The 18,356-nt window shown below is 41.8% G+C and overlaps 1 protein-coding gene across 3 annotated transcripts; it reads left to right on the top strand.

Moving 5' to 3' along the window:
* Positions 1-6,761: 6,761 nt before the first annotated feature.
* Positions 6,762-13,031, top strand: cunh5orf63 (chromosome unknown C5orf63 homolog). 3 transcript variants are annotated; one of them, XM_007892544.2, is made up of 4 exons: positions 6,762-6,873; positions 9,139-9,268; positions 9,558-9,614; positions 12,505-13,027. In XM_007892544.2, exons 2-4 carry the CDS (start codon positions 9,152-9,154, stop codon positions 12,673-12,675), a joined length of 345 nt encoding a protein of 114 aa, XP_007890735.1. In that variant the 5' UTR covers positions 6,762-6,873; positions 9,139-9,151; the 3' UTR covers positions 12,676-13,027. The 3 variants fall into 3 exon arrangements, with proteins under 3 accessions (XP_007890735.1, XP_007890737.1, XP_007890736.1); XM_007892546.2 differs by lacking the exon at positions 6,762-6,873 and adding an exon at positions 7,815-7,838 and having other exon boundaries at positions 12,505-13,031; XM_007892545.2 differs by lacking the exon at positions 6,762-6,873 and adding an exon at positions 7,820-7,843 and having other exon boundaries at positions 12,505-13,031.
* Positions 13,032-18,356: the final 5,325 nt, after the last annotated feature.

Below are 18,356 nucleotides of genomic sequence, written 5' to 3'. Positions count from 1 at the left end.
TTTAGCCACTCTGGCCCCAACCTCTGGAATTCCATCCCCCAATCACTCCGCCTCGCCCGTTCCTTAGCCTCCTTCAAGTCCCGCCTCAAAACCCTCCTCTTCGACCATGCCATCGGCCACCCCCCTTCCCCTCCCTCCCTTCTCCCCCCCTGACCGCAGCTCGGGACTGAAATGCTATACACTGTCCAGCGCCTTGGTACATCCTCCCGATGTGAAAGGTGCTATACACATGTAATCTTGCTGCTGTTGTTGTTGTTGTATAAGGTATCCTCCGAGATATCTCCTTTCAAGACTGAAGAGTCTTAACTTGTCCAGTAACTCTTCATTGCTCTAACACTGAGTCAATCCTTGTTCCTCTCCTCTACACACGGCCTAGGCAGCTTCCATAGCATGTGGAGTCCTGTAGCTCAGTGGTTAGAGCACTCGCTTTGCAAGTGAGAGACCTGAGTTCAATCCCAGGCAGAGGGCGAAACCTTGGGCAAGTTTCCTTACTCCACACAGAGCCTAATAATAATCCCTCCAAAAAAACCAAAAACAATAATTAAATTGGTCATTTTCAATCTACGACTGTTTGTGGGACATTGCTGTGCGCAATTGGCTGCCGCGTTCGCCCACAAATATACAGTCAATTCACTTTACAGTGTGTTCTGTGAAGCGCTTTGGGACGTCCTCCTGACGTGAAAAGCGCTATATCAAATGCAAGGATTATTATTATTATTATTATTATAGCCTTTTGTGCTAAGGGTGGTGACTTGGTCAATATTCACTTATACAGAAGTATGATTTTTCCATTTTAAATACACATCATCAGTCACTAAACACAGCGTAGGAGGAATTTCATCTCAATATTTTTTTTACCAGCGGGTGAGAGTTAAAGTTATCCAGGAGAACGATAATGTGGCTTCCAGACTGGATACTGGTGCTGATAATTGCATTTGTTCTTATTTTATTAAGTAGAATCAATTGAATGGATAAAAATTACAGCAGTGATTTACACTGTTGCACTGTTATGATGATACTCCAACTACTACCATTTGAAATATGTGACTGGTACCCCACCAGCTGGAGCATTGAGGTAACTACAAGTAACTGTGCTGGGACAAATGTTCAGCACTGCTGGCCCATACCATAACAACAACAAAACATCAAAATTACATTTGTATAGCGCATTTCACGTCGGGAGGATATCCCAAGGAGCTGGAAACCATCTGTTAGCAACACAAGAATACTGTAGTACAAAGATTACTTTGGAGTTATCACAAAATTTCAACTCTGTTGAATTGATGATTCAGACCATGATATAAGATTTTTCTCTTCAAATCAATTCATGGAACACACACACATATCTACACACATTCACACACACGTACACACACCATTGATGCAACAGTAATGCACACAGAGAGTGCATTATCTTAACTGTCTATCCAATAGATTTATTTAATCTTTTTGAAGTGTTAAATTTATGTAAAAAAAATTAAAGCAGACAACTAGGCTTTGAACTGAATGTTGATTTGATTTTAAGTACCTGATGAGAATGACTAACCTACACATTCACTGAATCATTTGGACTCTCTTTCATTAAAACTACACAGTTTTAAAATGAAAGTCAACAATCTGTGTCAACAGATCATTCAGAATTGGATAAATAAATACTGGTTTATAGAATTAGAGATAATATTCTTGTGCTTTAATTAGTTCAATATCTAAGGGTTGCATTAACTTAACTGTCTAATCATTTTTGATAATGAATGAGGAGTGTTGTAGCCAGACAGAGGTAGGCAAAGATACCCCCAGTCGTTCTGGTTTGCCTAGACAAGCAAGAAAGATTGATAGTATATTTGTCTACTTCGGTTTATTTATAAGACTCCTAATGCATTAGCAAAGATGATTACAATGATCAGATTGATTAAGGAGAGGATTTTTGTTAGGGAAGCTAGGTCAAAATGGGAATTCTAATAAGCGTGTGTCTCAGTGGTCTGTACTGGGACCCCTCCTATTCCTTCTATACATTAATGACCCATATATGCAAACATGGTGCAAGAGACTTAAATGACATTAAATTGAGGAGATCTGTCGAATCAGAGGAAGTAGCAAAGGTCTTGCAAACAGAGCTTGATAGGTATACACATGGGCTGATAACTGCCAAATAATAATAATAATAATCCTTGCATTTGATATAGCGCTTTTCACGTCTTCTGGATGTCTCAAAGCGCTTCACAGAATATACTGTAAAGTGAATTGACTGTATATTTGTGGACGAAACGCGGCAGCCAATTGCGCACAGCAGTGTCCCACAAACAGTCATGGATTAAAAATGACCAATTTATTATTGTTTTGGTTTTGGAGGGATTATTATTAGGTGTGTGGAGTAAGGAAACTTGCCCAAGGTTTCACCCTGCCTGGAATTGAACCTAGATGTCACGCTTGCAAAGCGAGTGCTCTAACCACTGAGCTACAGGACTCCTGATGTAGTTGAACACAAACAAATGCAAGGTACTACGTACAAAGGAGGTAAGAATGGAAACACATGGACAGTACTCCATGGATGGAATAGAACTTGTCAAGGGGGAACCTGAAAGACATCTAGGGTGTTAGTTGATTAATTGCTCAGTATATCCAAACATGGTGTGTGGCAGCACCATATAATCCACAAACAGAAATGCCACAATTCTATCAGAAATACCTGGAGCACATACACCAAGTTCATTCCTCTCAATACCATCAGTACATGAGCCCCATTAATCGAATTAGATCAAATTGTGTTCCACTAAGGAACAAGGGTTGTTCCTTCCCATAATAGCCCTTAAATTATGGGCGAGATTCTGTTGTGTTCTGCAGACAAATCTCAACAGGACAACTTTTCTGCCAGTGAATATGCTGAATAATGTGGTGACATTGGAGAACTTTGTCTTATCCCGTTTTGAGAGGAATAGTCTCAGTGATTCTTCCATCAAGTTTCATATGAATCTTTTGGCTGGAGTACACATCCCAAATAAGATGCACCACTTGACCATGTACTCTGATAGCTTCCAGCTTCTTCATGAGGGCTTCACATGACCCTGGGTCAAAAGTCTTATGGAATTCAATGAATACAACATATGTGAGTTCCCCTGAGCCTTACAGTGATCTGTGATCCCTTACAAAAACACAAGCCTATCCCACCCACTCCTCACGAGAACAGAAACCAGCTGTTCCTTCCCATCCAAAACACCATCTTAAAAGCCATATAGTACGAACGTCTCAAAGCACTTAACAAGAGAATGAAGTAAGGGAGCAAGCAGACAACATTTTTGAGATGGAAAAAGGATTAAAGGACGTCTGGGGTTCAAGCTAAGATTCTGCAGTGAATAAAGCAGCACTTGTATAATGTAGCTTCAGTGTAGATAACCAAAGTGCACAATAAATTAATAATAATAATCATAATTCTTGCATTTGATATAACACCTTTCATGTCAGGATGTCTCAAAATGCTTTACGAGATTTATTGCATTGTGTAGTGACTGTGTTTTCTGTAGATGAATGGGTTTAGGAGACAACAAAGTAAACTTCCAGCTACAACAACAAATTACATTTGTAAAGTGCTTTACATGATGGGAGGATGTCCCAAGGTACTGGACAATCAGAGATTTGGACCCAAACAGGAGGTTGGGGTCAGGGGTGGTGGAGGGCAGGGAGGGTAGGGGTAGGAGGGTAGCCGAATGTGCAGTCAAAGAGGAGGGTCTTGAAATGTCTTATGAAGGAGGCAAGGGAGGAAGCGAGATGAAGGGACTGTGGGATGGAGTTCCAAAGGAAGGGGGCAGAGGAGCTGAAGGCCCGACTGCTGATGGTGGGTGCCGGGGGACGTGGGGCAGGCCAGAACCTGCTGAGCGGAGGGAGTGGACAGGTTGATATGGGGTTAGCGGCTTGTGGAGGGAAAAGCTGGGAGGCCAACAAGCAGGGAGTTGACTAGATGTAATAAATGCATGAATGAGGGTTTTGGTTGCCTGAGGGGTGAGGCAATGGTGGAGCCGGGCGATGTTGCGGAAGTGGGGGAAGCCATAGGAGGTCATGGGATGCGGGATAGAAAGGATAGTTTAGGGTCAAACAAGACACCAAGGTTCCAGACTGGCTTAGTAAGGTGGAGTGTGCATCCATGGATAGTGATACTCTCAGCGCCTGAGGTGTGGAGGTGCTGACAGGAGCCAATTAGGAGAGCCTCGGTCTTGTTGACATTCAACTGGAGAAAGTCAGCTCTCATCCAGGTAGACAGCGAGAGAAGGAACTGAGAGGAAGTACAAGAAAGTAGGTTGATGGAGCTGAGATCAATCAAACAGAGATAGCTGAAATAAAGAAAAGTTACGCATTTGTAAATAGCAAATTTATGAGTGAGCATTTTGTAAATAGGATGTTAATAACTTTACCCCCAAGAACTTAGTAGAGCACTAATAAAATGTATCCAGGTCATAATGCAATCTGCACAGTAGGACAATCAAACCGAGAATATGAAACAATTTATTTCATATCTATCCTCTGAAATGAATGTCTTCCAAGACATGCTGCAAGGCAGGAATTGCTCTCTCAAACAGCAATCTAAAAGAAATGAAAGTTTAGAATCGTTTAAATATTAATGAAGTGAAAGTGGAAATACAATTAGATTTTTGAATCTCCTGCAACTCAGCTTTGATGGAAATATTTAGACATATTAACAGTAGTTATTGCTCCTCTTTTTCCATCCTCCTCTTTAAACAATAGTCCTCTTTGCAGTGGAATGGATTCCTGCATTTATCTGGAGGAACAAGTGAGGGAGGTTGGACCTTTGATGGACAGAGTGGGCTCTTCAGAATCAATCTTTTCAGTGAGTTTTCTTATTACTCTCCCTTAACTGTACTGAGAATTCATTCTTTGTAAGTTTGAAGAAGCTGCAGTTAACATCTATGGATGACTGAGCAGGTAGAGATTTTTTTAAAAGACAAATAATTTGGTTATGTATGTCACGGTTATGCAGCTTTCTGTTTTTTATGGTGTCCTTAATATACCAGATAGTTATATCCTGAGATTGAAACCTGATCATAATAACAATTAAATAATAATAATAATCCTTGCATTGGATATAGCGCCTTATCACGTCTTCGAGACGTCTCAAAGCGCTTCACAAAATATACTGTAAAGTGAATTGACTGTATATTTTGTGGGCGAAATATGCCCACAATATGTCCATATGCCAACACAATGTACCGGGGAGGTTGGTAGAGGCCAGAATACTGGAGTCATTTTAAGAAACAGATTGATATTATAGTGAGAAAAAGTTAGATACTCCGAATGAAAACAGATAGCCAATGGCACTGCATAGGGGTGTCAGACTAAACTGTATTAGATCAAAGCCAGACCTGCGGCTTGAACCCACAGCACCTGACTCAGAAGAAAGAGTGCTATCAACTAAGCCAGGCTAACACTATATTTTTGAATAACTGAATGAAAACATTTAATTCAAAATACGATTTTAACGCACTCCAATCACTGTTCTAATGAACCACAATCTCCCACCCCGCACAAGCTCCCACTCCAGCTCCGAGACACGTGTTGAGGCATTTAACGACAGGAAAGGTGCAATGTGAGTGCAGTTATTGTTGTTGATGGAGCAGCAATGTTAAACTGCTTCCATATTCTGAGAACAAAACTTAAAACAGAAAATGCTACAAAATCCCATCCCGCAGTCCCTTCGTCTCCTCGCTTCCCTCGCCTCCTTCAAGGGCTGCCTCAGGACCTTCTTCTTTGACCGTATTTTCGACCATTTGTCACCCCCTCAGCTCCCAACCCCCAGCTTGACTGCACACCCTGGGACATCCTCCCGGATCGAGAGGCATTATATAAACGTGAATTTGAATTTGTAAGTTGATGGTAATCACCTTCAACTTTTCTAAAACCTATTAGATTTGATTCTGAATAGATTATAATAATAATGATCCTTGCATTTGATATAGCGCCTTATCACGACACTGAGACGTCTCAAAGCGCTTCACAGAATATATTAGAAAAGTGATTTGACTGTGTATTTTGTGGGCAAAACCTGGCAGCCAATTGTACACAGCAGTCAGTGTCCCACAAACAGTTATGGATTGAAGTGACCAATTTATTATTCAACTACCAGTACAAGTCATTTATACGTGTACCATTCTTATTAAATGCATTGGTTTGTTTTCATACTTAAGAGTATAATTTACATTCATACGCCTTTCATGTCAGGAGGGCGTCTCAAAGCGCTCAGCAATACTGGATACTTGTAAGTGTTCTGACCACAGTTCTGCTCAGGTTGTGAAATACTTGCGTCTCATTTTTTTTGGAAACACACTCACACGTGTTAATGCTGTGTTCACAAACCTTTTGTCAGAGTTTGCTGAGTTGGGGGTGTAATTCAACAGAAGACCAGGTGGGGGCGTTGCGCCAGTCAGTGATCGCCCAATGTCCTCGACCAACACACTGCAGGAGGGAGGGATAGTGACAGCAGCGCTGACCTATGAGGAGCGAGGCTGGCGGTGATTGACAGCAGCGCTGACCTATGAGGAGCGAGGCTGGCGGTGATTGACAGCAGCGCTGACCTATGAGGAGCGAGGCTGGCGGTGATTGACAGCAGTGGCTGACCTATGAGGAGCGAGGCTGGCGGTGATTGACAGCAACGCTGACCTATGAGGAGCGAGGCCGGCGGTGATTGACAGCAGCGCTAACCTATGAGAAGCGAGGCCGGCGGTGATTGACAGCAGCGCTGACCTATGAGGAGCGAGGCCGGCGGTGATTGACAGCTGGAGGGTGTGAGGCCTGGTGCCGGGGCACTGGGCTGCACTGTTGCAGAGGTGGTGAGGAACAGGAGCTGCCGCGTTTGACCGGGAATTGCGGGTCTGTCTGTGGCTGCTTTAAGCAAACATCTGCCGCTCATCAAGTTTGTCTATGTTGGCCCTGAAATCTAAACCCCTGACTGCTGTCCCCGGGGAGCGCCGCCGCGCCGCGCCGCCTCCGGGCTGAACGCTGAACTCTGAACTGGCTCCAAGCTGACGTGCCTGGCAAAGGAATGCCGGAATCAAGCCAACCCTCTGTGGGGGTCTCCAGCCTGGATCCTGAGCCAGGCGGGTCTGCGGTTTTCCAGGGCGCTGCTGATGGCAGCACAGCACAGCACAGCACAGCCTGGCACATCAACACGACCTGGAAGGCAGAGCAGTCACTGGGGGCTGAGAGTCATCCCGCTCAGCCCCTGTTAACCCTGCAAGCCAGAGCGCTGATAGGAAGGGTGGTCCGAGCTGGACAGGCTGGTACAAGGACTGTAAAATAGATGCAGAAAGGGAGGACAGGTGACAGAACAACAACAACTTGAATTTATAAAGTACTCTTCTCAGAGCGCCAAACCTTGACACCAAACCTGGGAGAGGGAGGAAGGGAGACCGAAAGCACGGTTGAAGACTAAGATCTTCAGCTGCGATTTGAAGATGATTAACGAGGGGACAAGATGGAGGGATTGAGGCAGAGAGTTCCATAGTTTCAGGGCGCAGTGGTTGAAAGCGTAGCCAGTGACGGTGTAGCGGAGGGGACAAGGAACATGCAGGAGGCCAGTTTAGTGAAGGCAGTGGGTAGTGAAATGATCGGTGAGGTAAAGGTGTCAGGGCATGAAGGGATTTGTACACGAGTATCTTGAAATCAACCTTTTATGCAATAGGGAGCAAGTGAAGCCTGGCTCCATCGAGGCCTGGATGAGCAGGGTGCAGCGTCACTGAAGTGTTGGGGGTGCGGAGTTTGGCGCAGCAGAGTTTTGAATTGCCTGGATTTTATGAATGGTGGAGCTGGAGACCGGAGAGGAGGGCATTGGAATAGTTAAGTATGTCTGACGCAGGCAGAAACCTATCACCATGGTTTGGATTCCTTTAAGCATAAAATCTTGGTTGACCACATTTGGAGTACTATGCGCAGTTCTGGTCAACATACTACAAGAAAGATATTGTGCCCTGGAATACTGCGGACACACCTGACTCTGGAACAAGACTACCTGGTCCGCCACAGAGGGTTTACTTGATTCTGACGCTTCATTTTAGAATATTACATTTCTGTTTTATTGAGAACTGAGGGTTTTACTCCGGTGATATCATCACTGTTAAAAAAAAACTAAAGAGAGCTTCTGTTTATCACAAGCCACAGAGCAAGTGTCTCAAAAGAGACTCTTCCTGTGAGGTTGGGAAAGTATTTCAAATATAGTACTGTATGTGGATGCAGATTGTGTTGTGAGAAGAATTGAAGTGACTTGCCTTTTCTCATTCCTTCTTTATTCCTTCTATCTAATTGAAAAGGAAAAATTGGCAAAAGTATGGGGAAAGAGGGGGGAAGTGGGATTAATTGGTAGCTCTTTCAAAGAGGTGGCACAGGCACGATGGACTGAATGGCCTCCTTCTGTGCTCTATGAATTATAGAAACTAAAAATCAAGGAAGGTGGAAAGTGGGTGCGGAGGGGTTGAGGTTGTTAAGCAACGACACAGTCAAACAATAATAATAGTCCTTGCATTTGATATAGCGTTTTTCACATCTTCTAGACATCTCAAAGTGCTTCACAGAATATACTGTAAAGTGGATTGACTATATTTTGTGGGCGAAACGCAGCAGCCAATTGCGCACAGCAGTGTCCCACAAACAGTCGTGGATTGAAGTGACCAATTTATTATTGTTTCTTTTCTTGAGGGATTATTATCAGACGTGTGCAGTAAGGAAACGTAACCAAGGTTTCACCCTGCCGGGAATCAAACCTAGGTCTCTCGCTGAGCTACAGGGCTCCATGAAGACAAAAAGGAGTTTTTAGGAGGTTTGAAAGCAGGGAGAGAGGATGCATGGAGAAGGGATTTGGGCACAGCATTCTACATGGTGGTGGGATCGATGGTGGGACAGAAAAGGCGAGGGTTGAGCAACAGGCCATAGTTGAATGAGTGAGGAGAATGGGGCTAGAGGCAATTGCAGAGATAGGTTAGACCAGGAAGATGGTAGTAACTCTAACAGAAGTTTGCTGTAATAATCATAAGTTACTGTTAAGCTCTCCGAGATGCTACTTCGTGTGAAGAGCGCTATATAAATGCAAGTTGTATATCTTCTCATCAACATATAATCCATTTAAATTTTAATCCATTTCAGTGGCAGCACAACAATGTATCGGCTTTGTTATTCAAACCTCGGGCTATCAACCAAGTCTATGGCAGAACATTTTCTAAGAAGAATGTTTTCGCAGAAGAGGAATCTGCCAGTTTTAACATTGTTTACCAAGGTACAGACAACAACAACAACAGCAAAATTACATTTATAGAGCGCCTTTCACTCAATTTCTAGATCTGGCACATTTTAGACAATAAACTGTGTTTCAACCCTCTGTTAACTTTTTGCAACGGTGTACTAGAGAACACATCAACTATGGCATAATCAACATGAAAGAATGTTATAGAAATGTAGACAAATGCATTATTTTGAAAAATACAATTTTAGTTATAACATTTGCAGAATAATGCAAAAGGTTGAATAGTTGTGAAAAAATACTCAGTCTTTTTTTTTAATTCCAGGATCCTTGTCCACTTTGTGAAGAAGCAAAAGAGACTTTGGAGCCATATAAATGCAGGGTATGAAATTCAGTGAACAAATATTGAGTAAGAAATAAAAAGTTTATGATACTGTAAGCTGCTGCAATCTGCAGGGATACATTCCACCTGGGTCTAGACTTATCCTATTTGGGTAGCGTTTTGAAGCATCCGGAATTTAGCAGATTGCTAAATTCAGCCTTCGCTTTGAACTGGGTTACAGTAAACCTTCCTAAAAGAACTTAAGAAATTGTTTTCAAAATTACAGCTCTATTCAGGAATTTGCCAAATTCTGGACGCTCTAATATGTTACCTAAATAGAATAAAATCTAGAGCCAGGAGGAATGTATCGCCCTTGCTGCTTTATTTTTAATTGTAACAGTTTGTTTTCTCATTGTGATTCAATCTTCGGAAAATATTAATGTCTCCAGAAGACTAAAATTTGCATAATAATAATCCTTGCATTTGAAATAGCGCCTTATCACATCGTTGGCACGTCTCAAAGCGCTTCACAGGATATATTGTAAAGAGATTGACTGTGTATTTTCTGGATGAACTGCAGCAGCCAATTGCACACAGCAATGTCTCACAAACAGTGGTGGATTGAGTGACCATTTTTTTTTAACTTATCTCTTTTGTCAATCCATCACTTCACAGAATATTTTTAGTTTTCAAACACTTGGCCATTGTTTGCATTTGGTGAACTTCTCTATTGGATTCGGGAAAAAAAAGAAGTCCTTTTTTTGTGATAAAGACAGCAGTAACAGATATATGTGCAGAATTGTGCACATCGGGTTAACTATTCTATGTGTCCACACAATAAATAGCTAATCTTTCCCTGTACATTGGCATTTTTGAAGATGCAGTTCAGATGGATTAGTGGAAATCTGCGGGAAATCTTCAAAGTTTTTGGGAAATCTGCAAAGCATTTTTTTTAAATCTCTAGATTATTTTTAATCAATAAAACCAACAGATCATATCTTGCCAGTAACCAAAATTATAAGAAGTAATTAACATAAATGGTGAACTAATTTATAAAAGCAGCAAAGTTTTACAAAATTTTGTAAACTTTGTGAAACATCAGATTCAAATCATAATTCTATATCATCGTTCAGGCTAATAGTTAGATATGGGCATTTGAAAATCATTCATTAATTCCTGTATATTTGATTGTGTTCATGTATAGTGGCGATACAAAATCCTGTAGCTTAGTGGTTAGAGGCGACTACGCCTCGCAAGCAAGAGGATGTGAGTTCTTTACTCCACACGCCTCTGTTTACCTAGCAATAAGTATGAACTCAGTTGTTAGTCGATTGCCGGATTGTTTTTCTGCGGGGAATAATTTGGTTACTCAATCCATGACTGTTTGGGGGACACTGCTGTGCACAATTGGCTGCCGGGATTCGCCCACAAAATATACAGTCAATTCACTTTACAGTATATTCTGTGAAGCGATTTGAGACGTCTTGAAGTTGTGATAAGGTGCTATATCAATTGCAAGGATTATTATTATGTAGCCCTGTGTATGCTCCAAATACCAGATCTGTGGTCCAGAATAGACTGATGTTTACTATACAGTGAAATTTGGTTAATTGAATGTCGGGTAATTAAATGATTTGGTTTATTGAATCATTTTCCCTGTGACCATTTATATAAGTGTGAATAAATGCATCATCCCTAATCACTACCTTCTACAAGGCAGCGGGAATGTCATCAGTGTCCTCTTCTCCCCCCCCCCCCCTCCCCCCCCATCTCTCTCCCCAGGGAGGTCACCGGCAATTGGTCTGATGGTCACTTGTGAGTCAAGGCGTGTCTGATTGCTGGAGGAGAGCGGTTCCAGTCCCAGTTGCGGTTGAGATCGTGTGGCTCGACCTCCAGAAGCTTATAATTATATACGTCATCATAATGTAGATCACTATCAGGGACATGGAGTTGATGTCATTGTGCCACTGATATTCAGTGTTTGCTCATGAGTATCAACGCTTTGATTGTTGAGGAACAGGGAACCAGAAACACAGATCAGCTTTGTTAGTTATAAACCACCTTCATACTCTTTACACAAAGGGTAAAAAACAACTGGAATAGGTTGTCAGGAAAGGTGGTAGAGGCCAGTTCAATAGATTCAATCGAAAAGCAGCTTGATGCAGTGCTGGGGGTGGTGGGTGGGGGTTAACGGTAGGGTGGGTGTACTGGAGGGATGCGAGCAGATACATCGAAGGGCCTTCTTCAACCAAACAAATCTTGTTCTCTTGCCATCTCAATCTCCATTGCAGAAAACATTATGATAGATTGACAGCGACAAACAGCATTTTTAACTGTTAAAGTGTTCTTATGTCCACCTATTAGTGTACCCCAGCTTTAAATTCCATCAAGGCCCCACATAACAGCCACAGTAATGACTGAAAACTATGGAATAAAGGGAATACCTCATTAACTATAGTGAGTTCTGGTCTTTAATCATAAGAAAGACATTCACAAAACTCACAGCTTTGGGACTTCTTAGTTTTGTCTCTTAGATTCATCATCAGTGACAGTTATCATGAGTGATTTTCGAGAAATTGGGGTCTACTTTGCGTTATTTCTCAAATCGTTCCTTAATAAGAAATCTGAGTTGCAGAAATTGGGGTTGTGTTAAACATAATCTAGTGCCTCTCTGCTTCAACGCAATCTACTTTGAGAGTGGAGTTCCCAAAGACTTGACAGGAATTCTATCAGGATTGCTTACAGGATTTCTTATTAAGGAATCCCTTTAAGAAATACCATAAATGAGACTTTATTTAATTTCATGTATTGTTTTGGATTATTTGGTTTGCCTACAAGTTCCCAGTCGCTGCACATTACAATAAAGCCTGTGAATCACTTTGAGATGCTGTATTCAATGACCTGATAAAGGGTTGTATCAAATACGTATTATTTTTTATCTGATTTGCAGTTCGTCCTACAAGAAGTGGATATCAGTCTGCCTGAGAATTCTGTGTGGTTTGACAGGTACAAGTGTGACATACCTGTCTTTCACTTGAATGGACAATTTCTAATGATGCACAGAGTCAACTTTAAAATCCTTGAACAAAGACTAGCTAAACTGGAACAACTGGACCAATAAAGGATAGAAAGAGTAAAAGCTCATCTGAACCATTTCTTTGCCCCTATAAGAAAAACAAACCACTGCTTTTTCAGTTGCATTTTCTAATGTTTAGAAACTATTCTCTTTATGTCAATGAAATGCTGCATTCACTTGGAATATAAATCAATGTATTTGACTTTTCCAGAAAATAATTCACAAAAATATAAAATGATTAATATTGCATGAAAGAGGCACTGCAGTGAAGTTGTGTTGCCGGAATCAACGTGCCATTCATTAAATGATTTACTGCAGTTAAGATAATAACCTACTTGAGTTGTTATTCATTTTCTTTGTGTGTGACAGTTCTAACTTTCTCAACCACTTTCCAAAGTATTCATTTGGAATTATCCTTTCACAATGGGCTGCATGATCAACATGGTAAAGCAGGTATTTACATGAACTGTGTGGTGACTCACATGATTATATATCTGGAGCATTTTCTACCCTTCTTGTTATGTTTGCCCATCATATCCCAGTTATTACTCGGTGTTATTTGAAATCTTTCAAAATAATTGCTGTGGCTCTTATTATTGTTATTATTAATAATAATCCTTGCATTTGGTGCAGTGCCTTTCACTTTGGGAGCTTCACAGGATTTACTGTGAAATGGAATGAAAGTATTCCTAGGAGAAAGTGGCAGTGCAAAGCAAAGCCCCACAGGCAGTCATAAAGTGAATGACCAATTATTTATTTAGAAGTATGTAATTCAAAGTCGCAAAGTTGCAGATATATCATTTTCAATACTTTTGGATTTTACTGTTAATTTGCACTGTGTTAAAATATTACAGTTTTGATTGAACTGATGCTTATATCGGTATATTAATTGACGAATGCAATTTATATTATTAATAATAATAATCCTTGCATTTGATATGTCACCTTACCATGTTATTGAGATGTCTCAAAGCGCTTCACAGAATATACTGTAAAGTGGATTGACTGTGTATTTTGTGGGTGAATCACGATATTGAGTTGCACACAGCAATGTCCCATAAACAACCATGGAGTGAGTGACCAATTTTATTTGGGGGATTGTTGGCCAGGACACTGGGAGAAACTTCTTTTTTTTTGAATATTGCCATGGGATCTTTAACGTCCATCTAAACAGGCAATCGGGTTTAACGTCTCATCCGAAGCACAGCACTTCTGACAATACAGCAACAACAACAACAACAAGATTCCATTTATAGAGCGCCTTTCACGTCGGGAGGACGTCCCAAGGCGCTGTACAGTTGGGTCAGGACCCGAGCAGGGGGGAAATGGTCAGGGTGAGGGGAGGCAAGAGAAGGAGCGAGTAGAGAGTCGAGAGGGGAGCTGAAGGCACGGTCAAAGAGAAAGGTCTTGAGACCGGCCTTGAAGGAGGAAAGGGAGGAAGCAAAGCGAAGGCACTGGGGGATGGAGTTCCAGAGCCTGGGGGCTGAGAGGCTGAAGGCCCGGCAACCGATGGTAGGGCGGTTGGGGCGGGGGATGTGGAGCAGACCGGAGCCAGAGGAATGGAAATATACAACTAAGTAACGGAGTATACAAATTATACTTGTATAGCACCCTGCACGTCGGAAGGACTTCCCAGGGTGCTGGATAATCAGGGGTTTTCGACCCAAGCTGTGAGTTAGGATCAGAAGAGGAAGTGGGGGTGGGAGGGTGGCCAAAGGCACAGCCGAAGAGGAAGGTCATCAGACGGGAATTGAAGGAGGGAAGAGAGGGGGTGAGGCGGAGGGATTGCAGGATAGAGTTCCAGAGTGTAGAGACAGAGATGCTGAATGCCCAACCACCAATGGTGGGTTGGTAAGTGCGGGGGACATGAAGCAGGCCGGTGTCCACGGAGCAGAGGGAGCGGACAGGCTGATATGGGGTTATGAGGTCGGAGAGGTAGGGGGGGGGAAGCAAAGCCGTGGAGGGCTTTGAAGGCAATGTAACAGACCCCCAGCGCTGCACTGGAGTGTCAGCTTATCCTATGTGATTCCAAGTTCCTACGTGGGGCACAAACCTACAACCTTCTGACCCAGAGAGTGGTAACAACTGAGCCAGGCTGACACACTTTAGTAATATGGAAACCCCCAATTCTGTGAATTTTAAGAATAAGAAAGCAACTTTGCCTTTGTGGCCTCCAAATTAAGTACAAAAATACCTTCATTTGGGGAAAGCAAAGGAAAAAACTGTATTCAGATCTACACGTTGTTGTGTCATAGCCTGCAAGTGCCAAATAATGGTACCCAATTCAAATCCACCCCTTTACATAGCTGCAGCACTGCTATCCCATGCTTCTCAATTGTATTCAGAGGATTACAGGAGGTCAGAGTATTCTTAACCAAAGGTAAAATGTCCTTTTTTTTAGACAGAGTTAGGGCTCCATAATCCAACACATCCTCTGCCTTCCAAATAGTGAATAAAATTAAGAATATTCAAAAATGTTGCACCAATTACATTTTAAGAGAGTGGTCTTCAGGTTATTTGCCAATGGGGAAGTTGAAAGAGATCTTGATGTAATAGTTGGCTCACCACTTGCCATGTCAAATTAGTGTGAAACAGCAATAAACAAGGCAACACAGAATGTTGGGCTATATTATGAAATCAGTGGAGTTTACATCCCTCAGGCATCATAGTCAAGCTGCATAGTGCTCAGATCAGGGTGCACCTAGAGTATTGCATATAGTTCTGATCATCACAACATAAGGGAGCTGCCCAGACCCCAGAACCAGTGTGGAAGAGAGCAACGAGTATGATCCCAAGCATTAGAGGAATATGCTATGAGCAACAATCAGACAAAACTCTTCAGAGCTCTTCAGTCATCACAAGAGAACTCTCAGAAGGAATCTTACTGAGGGATATAATTTTTTTTAATGTGATTGAAAAAATAAACAGATGAATTGAGGCAGCAGAAAAAGAGGACGCGGGTTTAGTTTTGCGAAGGGTGGTTATTGTTCGGATGCTGGACTAATTTTTAAAACAGATTGATGTTGCGATTGGAAGATGATCGGGTAAATTTTCTGGAAAATTAGATCAAATGGGCCAAAGGGCCTTCTTCATTCAATCCTTTCGTGATCTTGTGGAACAGAAGGGGAAAAAAGAACAAAAGCAACATGAAGGCTTTTTAGTTATTTGCATCATCTCACTGATCATTGGAATGCCTTAAATTACCGTCAGTGGCAAATTACCACAAAAGAATATGAAATATGTTCTAGCTCATTGATATTGATTCCACATTTACTACTGAAAGACTGTTCATGTGCAGGTATAGATATGGTTCTGTATATCTGATTTAACCATGCAGTTAATACTTACAACACAGCTCAGATTGGCTGGGGGTGATTTTCCCCCTAACCCCTTGTAATAAGCAAGGCTCAGATGTAATAAAGAGCCTGACTCTGCTCAATAACAAACCAGTTCATTACATTCTTGGACACCCAGTGTGCCTTAACAGCTATTTCAGTCTGCAGTGACAAAGGAGTTCTTCTCATATTTCACCTACTATCTTGCTAGTCAGGAGGGAGCACAAGACAAGAACATATTGCCATTTAATTAAACACTATTTAACAAACACTTTGGATTGTGTGGAGCATCATGTGGCACTGACTGGGATAAAATACACACTCACAGGCCTGTCAGCTCACAATAGCATGATTTCAATTGCTTTCATTATTTTTATATGAAATTGTCTTTTGTCCATATTGTTTAATATAAAAGCAGCTTAGACAATCTCAATGTCACTGCACTCTTTTCTCCCCAAGGGAACCATATATTCTTGAAAATAAAGTGTTACAGGCCACACAGTGAATTACTTTTCTTCTAAAAAAATGTATTTTATTAAAATGAAACTTTTCCACTTTATTCATAACTTTGTATTGTTTTCACTTTGTATTTCAACAACAACAACTTACATTTATAAAGTGTCCTCCATGCCAGGCGGCGTCCCAGAGCGCTCAATGTGGCACTTTCTTTGCATTGTAAGATGTAGTATTAGTTAAACCATCCTGGTGATATGTGACCCACTTACACCATTATCAGCTCAGAGTAAGGTGACAGCCTATAACTCTGTTTAAGCATGAATAATGTGGTTGGCAAATAAAACCTCTCATTCTTGTCACTTCCCATGCAAAATGCACGCTGGTCTAAAAGGGTTCCTATTTCTTGGCCAGGGAAGGCTTGCTATGATGCTGTGCTTGATTGTAGATAATCAGTTTCATTTAAAAAAATGGCCATTCACATCATGGCTCTTTGTGGGGCATTGTTGACTGCCACATTTGTCCACAAATACACAGTCAAGACATTTTGAGACATTTTGACTTTATAAGGTAAGATCTGAAATGCAAGGATTATTATGATTATAACACTGGAAGTGTTAAGAGAGTAACTCCAACGGTCTCTTTTGCCGATCAGGAAAAGCCTAAGATTCTCAGTCACCCAAAACAGCGACATAACAATTAGTCATTGCTAATTCTCATAACAGTCTTGGCATGTGTCCGATGTGACCTGCAATAACATTCAGCTGATTTCTATTGTAAGGTTGCTATTGTAAGGTATTGCATTTCATTACATTCATTGTACACAGTGCATGTAGTAAAAAGCCATAGGTGGCTGATGTGTCCCTTAGGGATAAAATCTCTTCCCCATGCTTCTTAATCAGAAAACATGTGAGTTTTTCCATGGGCAGCGATGACTAAAGAGGCAAAAATAAAGCCACTCTGTTGAAAGGTAGTGAGGCAATTCAAATCCACAAAACAGATATTCCCAGAAATAGAATTGGCCTTGTCTAATTAGTTCTTCTAAGGTATCAGGCTGGCTCACTCTCGATCTGAGTCAGAAGGTTGGGAGTTCAAGCCCAATGTTGGGACTTTGAATTGCAGTCTAGGTTTACGCTGTATTGCAGTGCTAGGATTGCGACAATTTTGGAGATGCTGCCCTTCAAATGAAACGTTAAATTGAGGTCTCACCTGCATGTTCGGGTTGATCTTACAGATCATGCTATTTGAAAAGAAAGGGGAGTTTCTCCTAGCGCTCTGAGACACTACCCTGCATGGAGGGCACTATGTAAGTGCAAGTTGTTATTGTTGTAGTGTCCTGGCCAATAAGCCCCAAATACATTGGCTGTTGTGTTTGCCTACAAATACGGAGTCATTACACTTTACAGAAAATGTGAGGTGCTTTGACATGTTTCAATGCGTCAAGATGTTTCACCTCCTTCCCTCCCTCCCTTGCCTCCTTTAAGGTACGCCTCAAGACCCTCCTCTTCGACCCTGCCTTTGGTCACCCTGCTACCCTCTTTGCCCTCCATCCTCCCTGATCCCATTAATTTGAAAGCAAGACTTTGGGTTATCCCATTTTTAAACCAGGGTTAGCACATTTGGTTATGGATTACATCTCCTTCACAAGGTAGGGTCTATGGGAAAGTTAGTGTTCACTCTACTCATAACTGGAGTGCCAGCCTGGCTCACTCCTCGACTCCGAGAAGTCGAGAAGGTTGTGAGTTTGAGCCTCACGTCAGGACTTTGAACTCATAGTCTAGGCTGGAACTCCAATACAGAGCTGGGAGAGCACTCAGTGTTTTGGGCGTGGGAAATGCCATTACTCAGATTAGACTGAGGCCTAGTCTGCCTGTTTAGGTGGGTGTTAAAGATCCCATGGACTACTTTTTTTCTTGACCAACAACCCCCCAGGTAAAA

This window comes from Callorhinchus milii, unplaced genomic scaffold, assembly GCF_018977255.1.
Source record: "Callorhinchus milii isolate IMCB2004 unplaced genomic scaffold, IMCB_Cmil_1.0 Scaffold1, whole genome shotgun sequence".
NCBI lineage: Eukaryota > Metazoa > Chordata > Chondrichthyes > Chimaeriformes > Callorhinchidae > Callorhinchus > Callorhinchus milii.
Note: the sequence above shows the minus strand (reverse complement) of the source record. Positions and strands in the feature narration are given on the sequence as shown.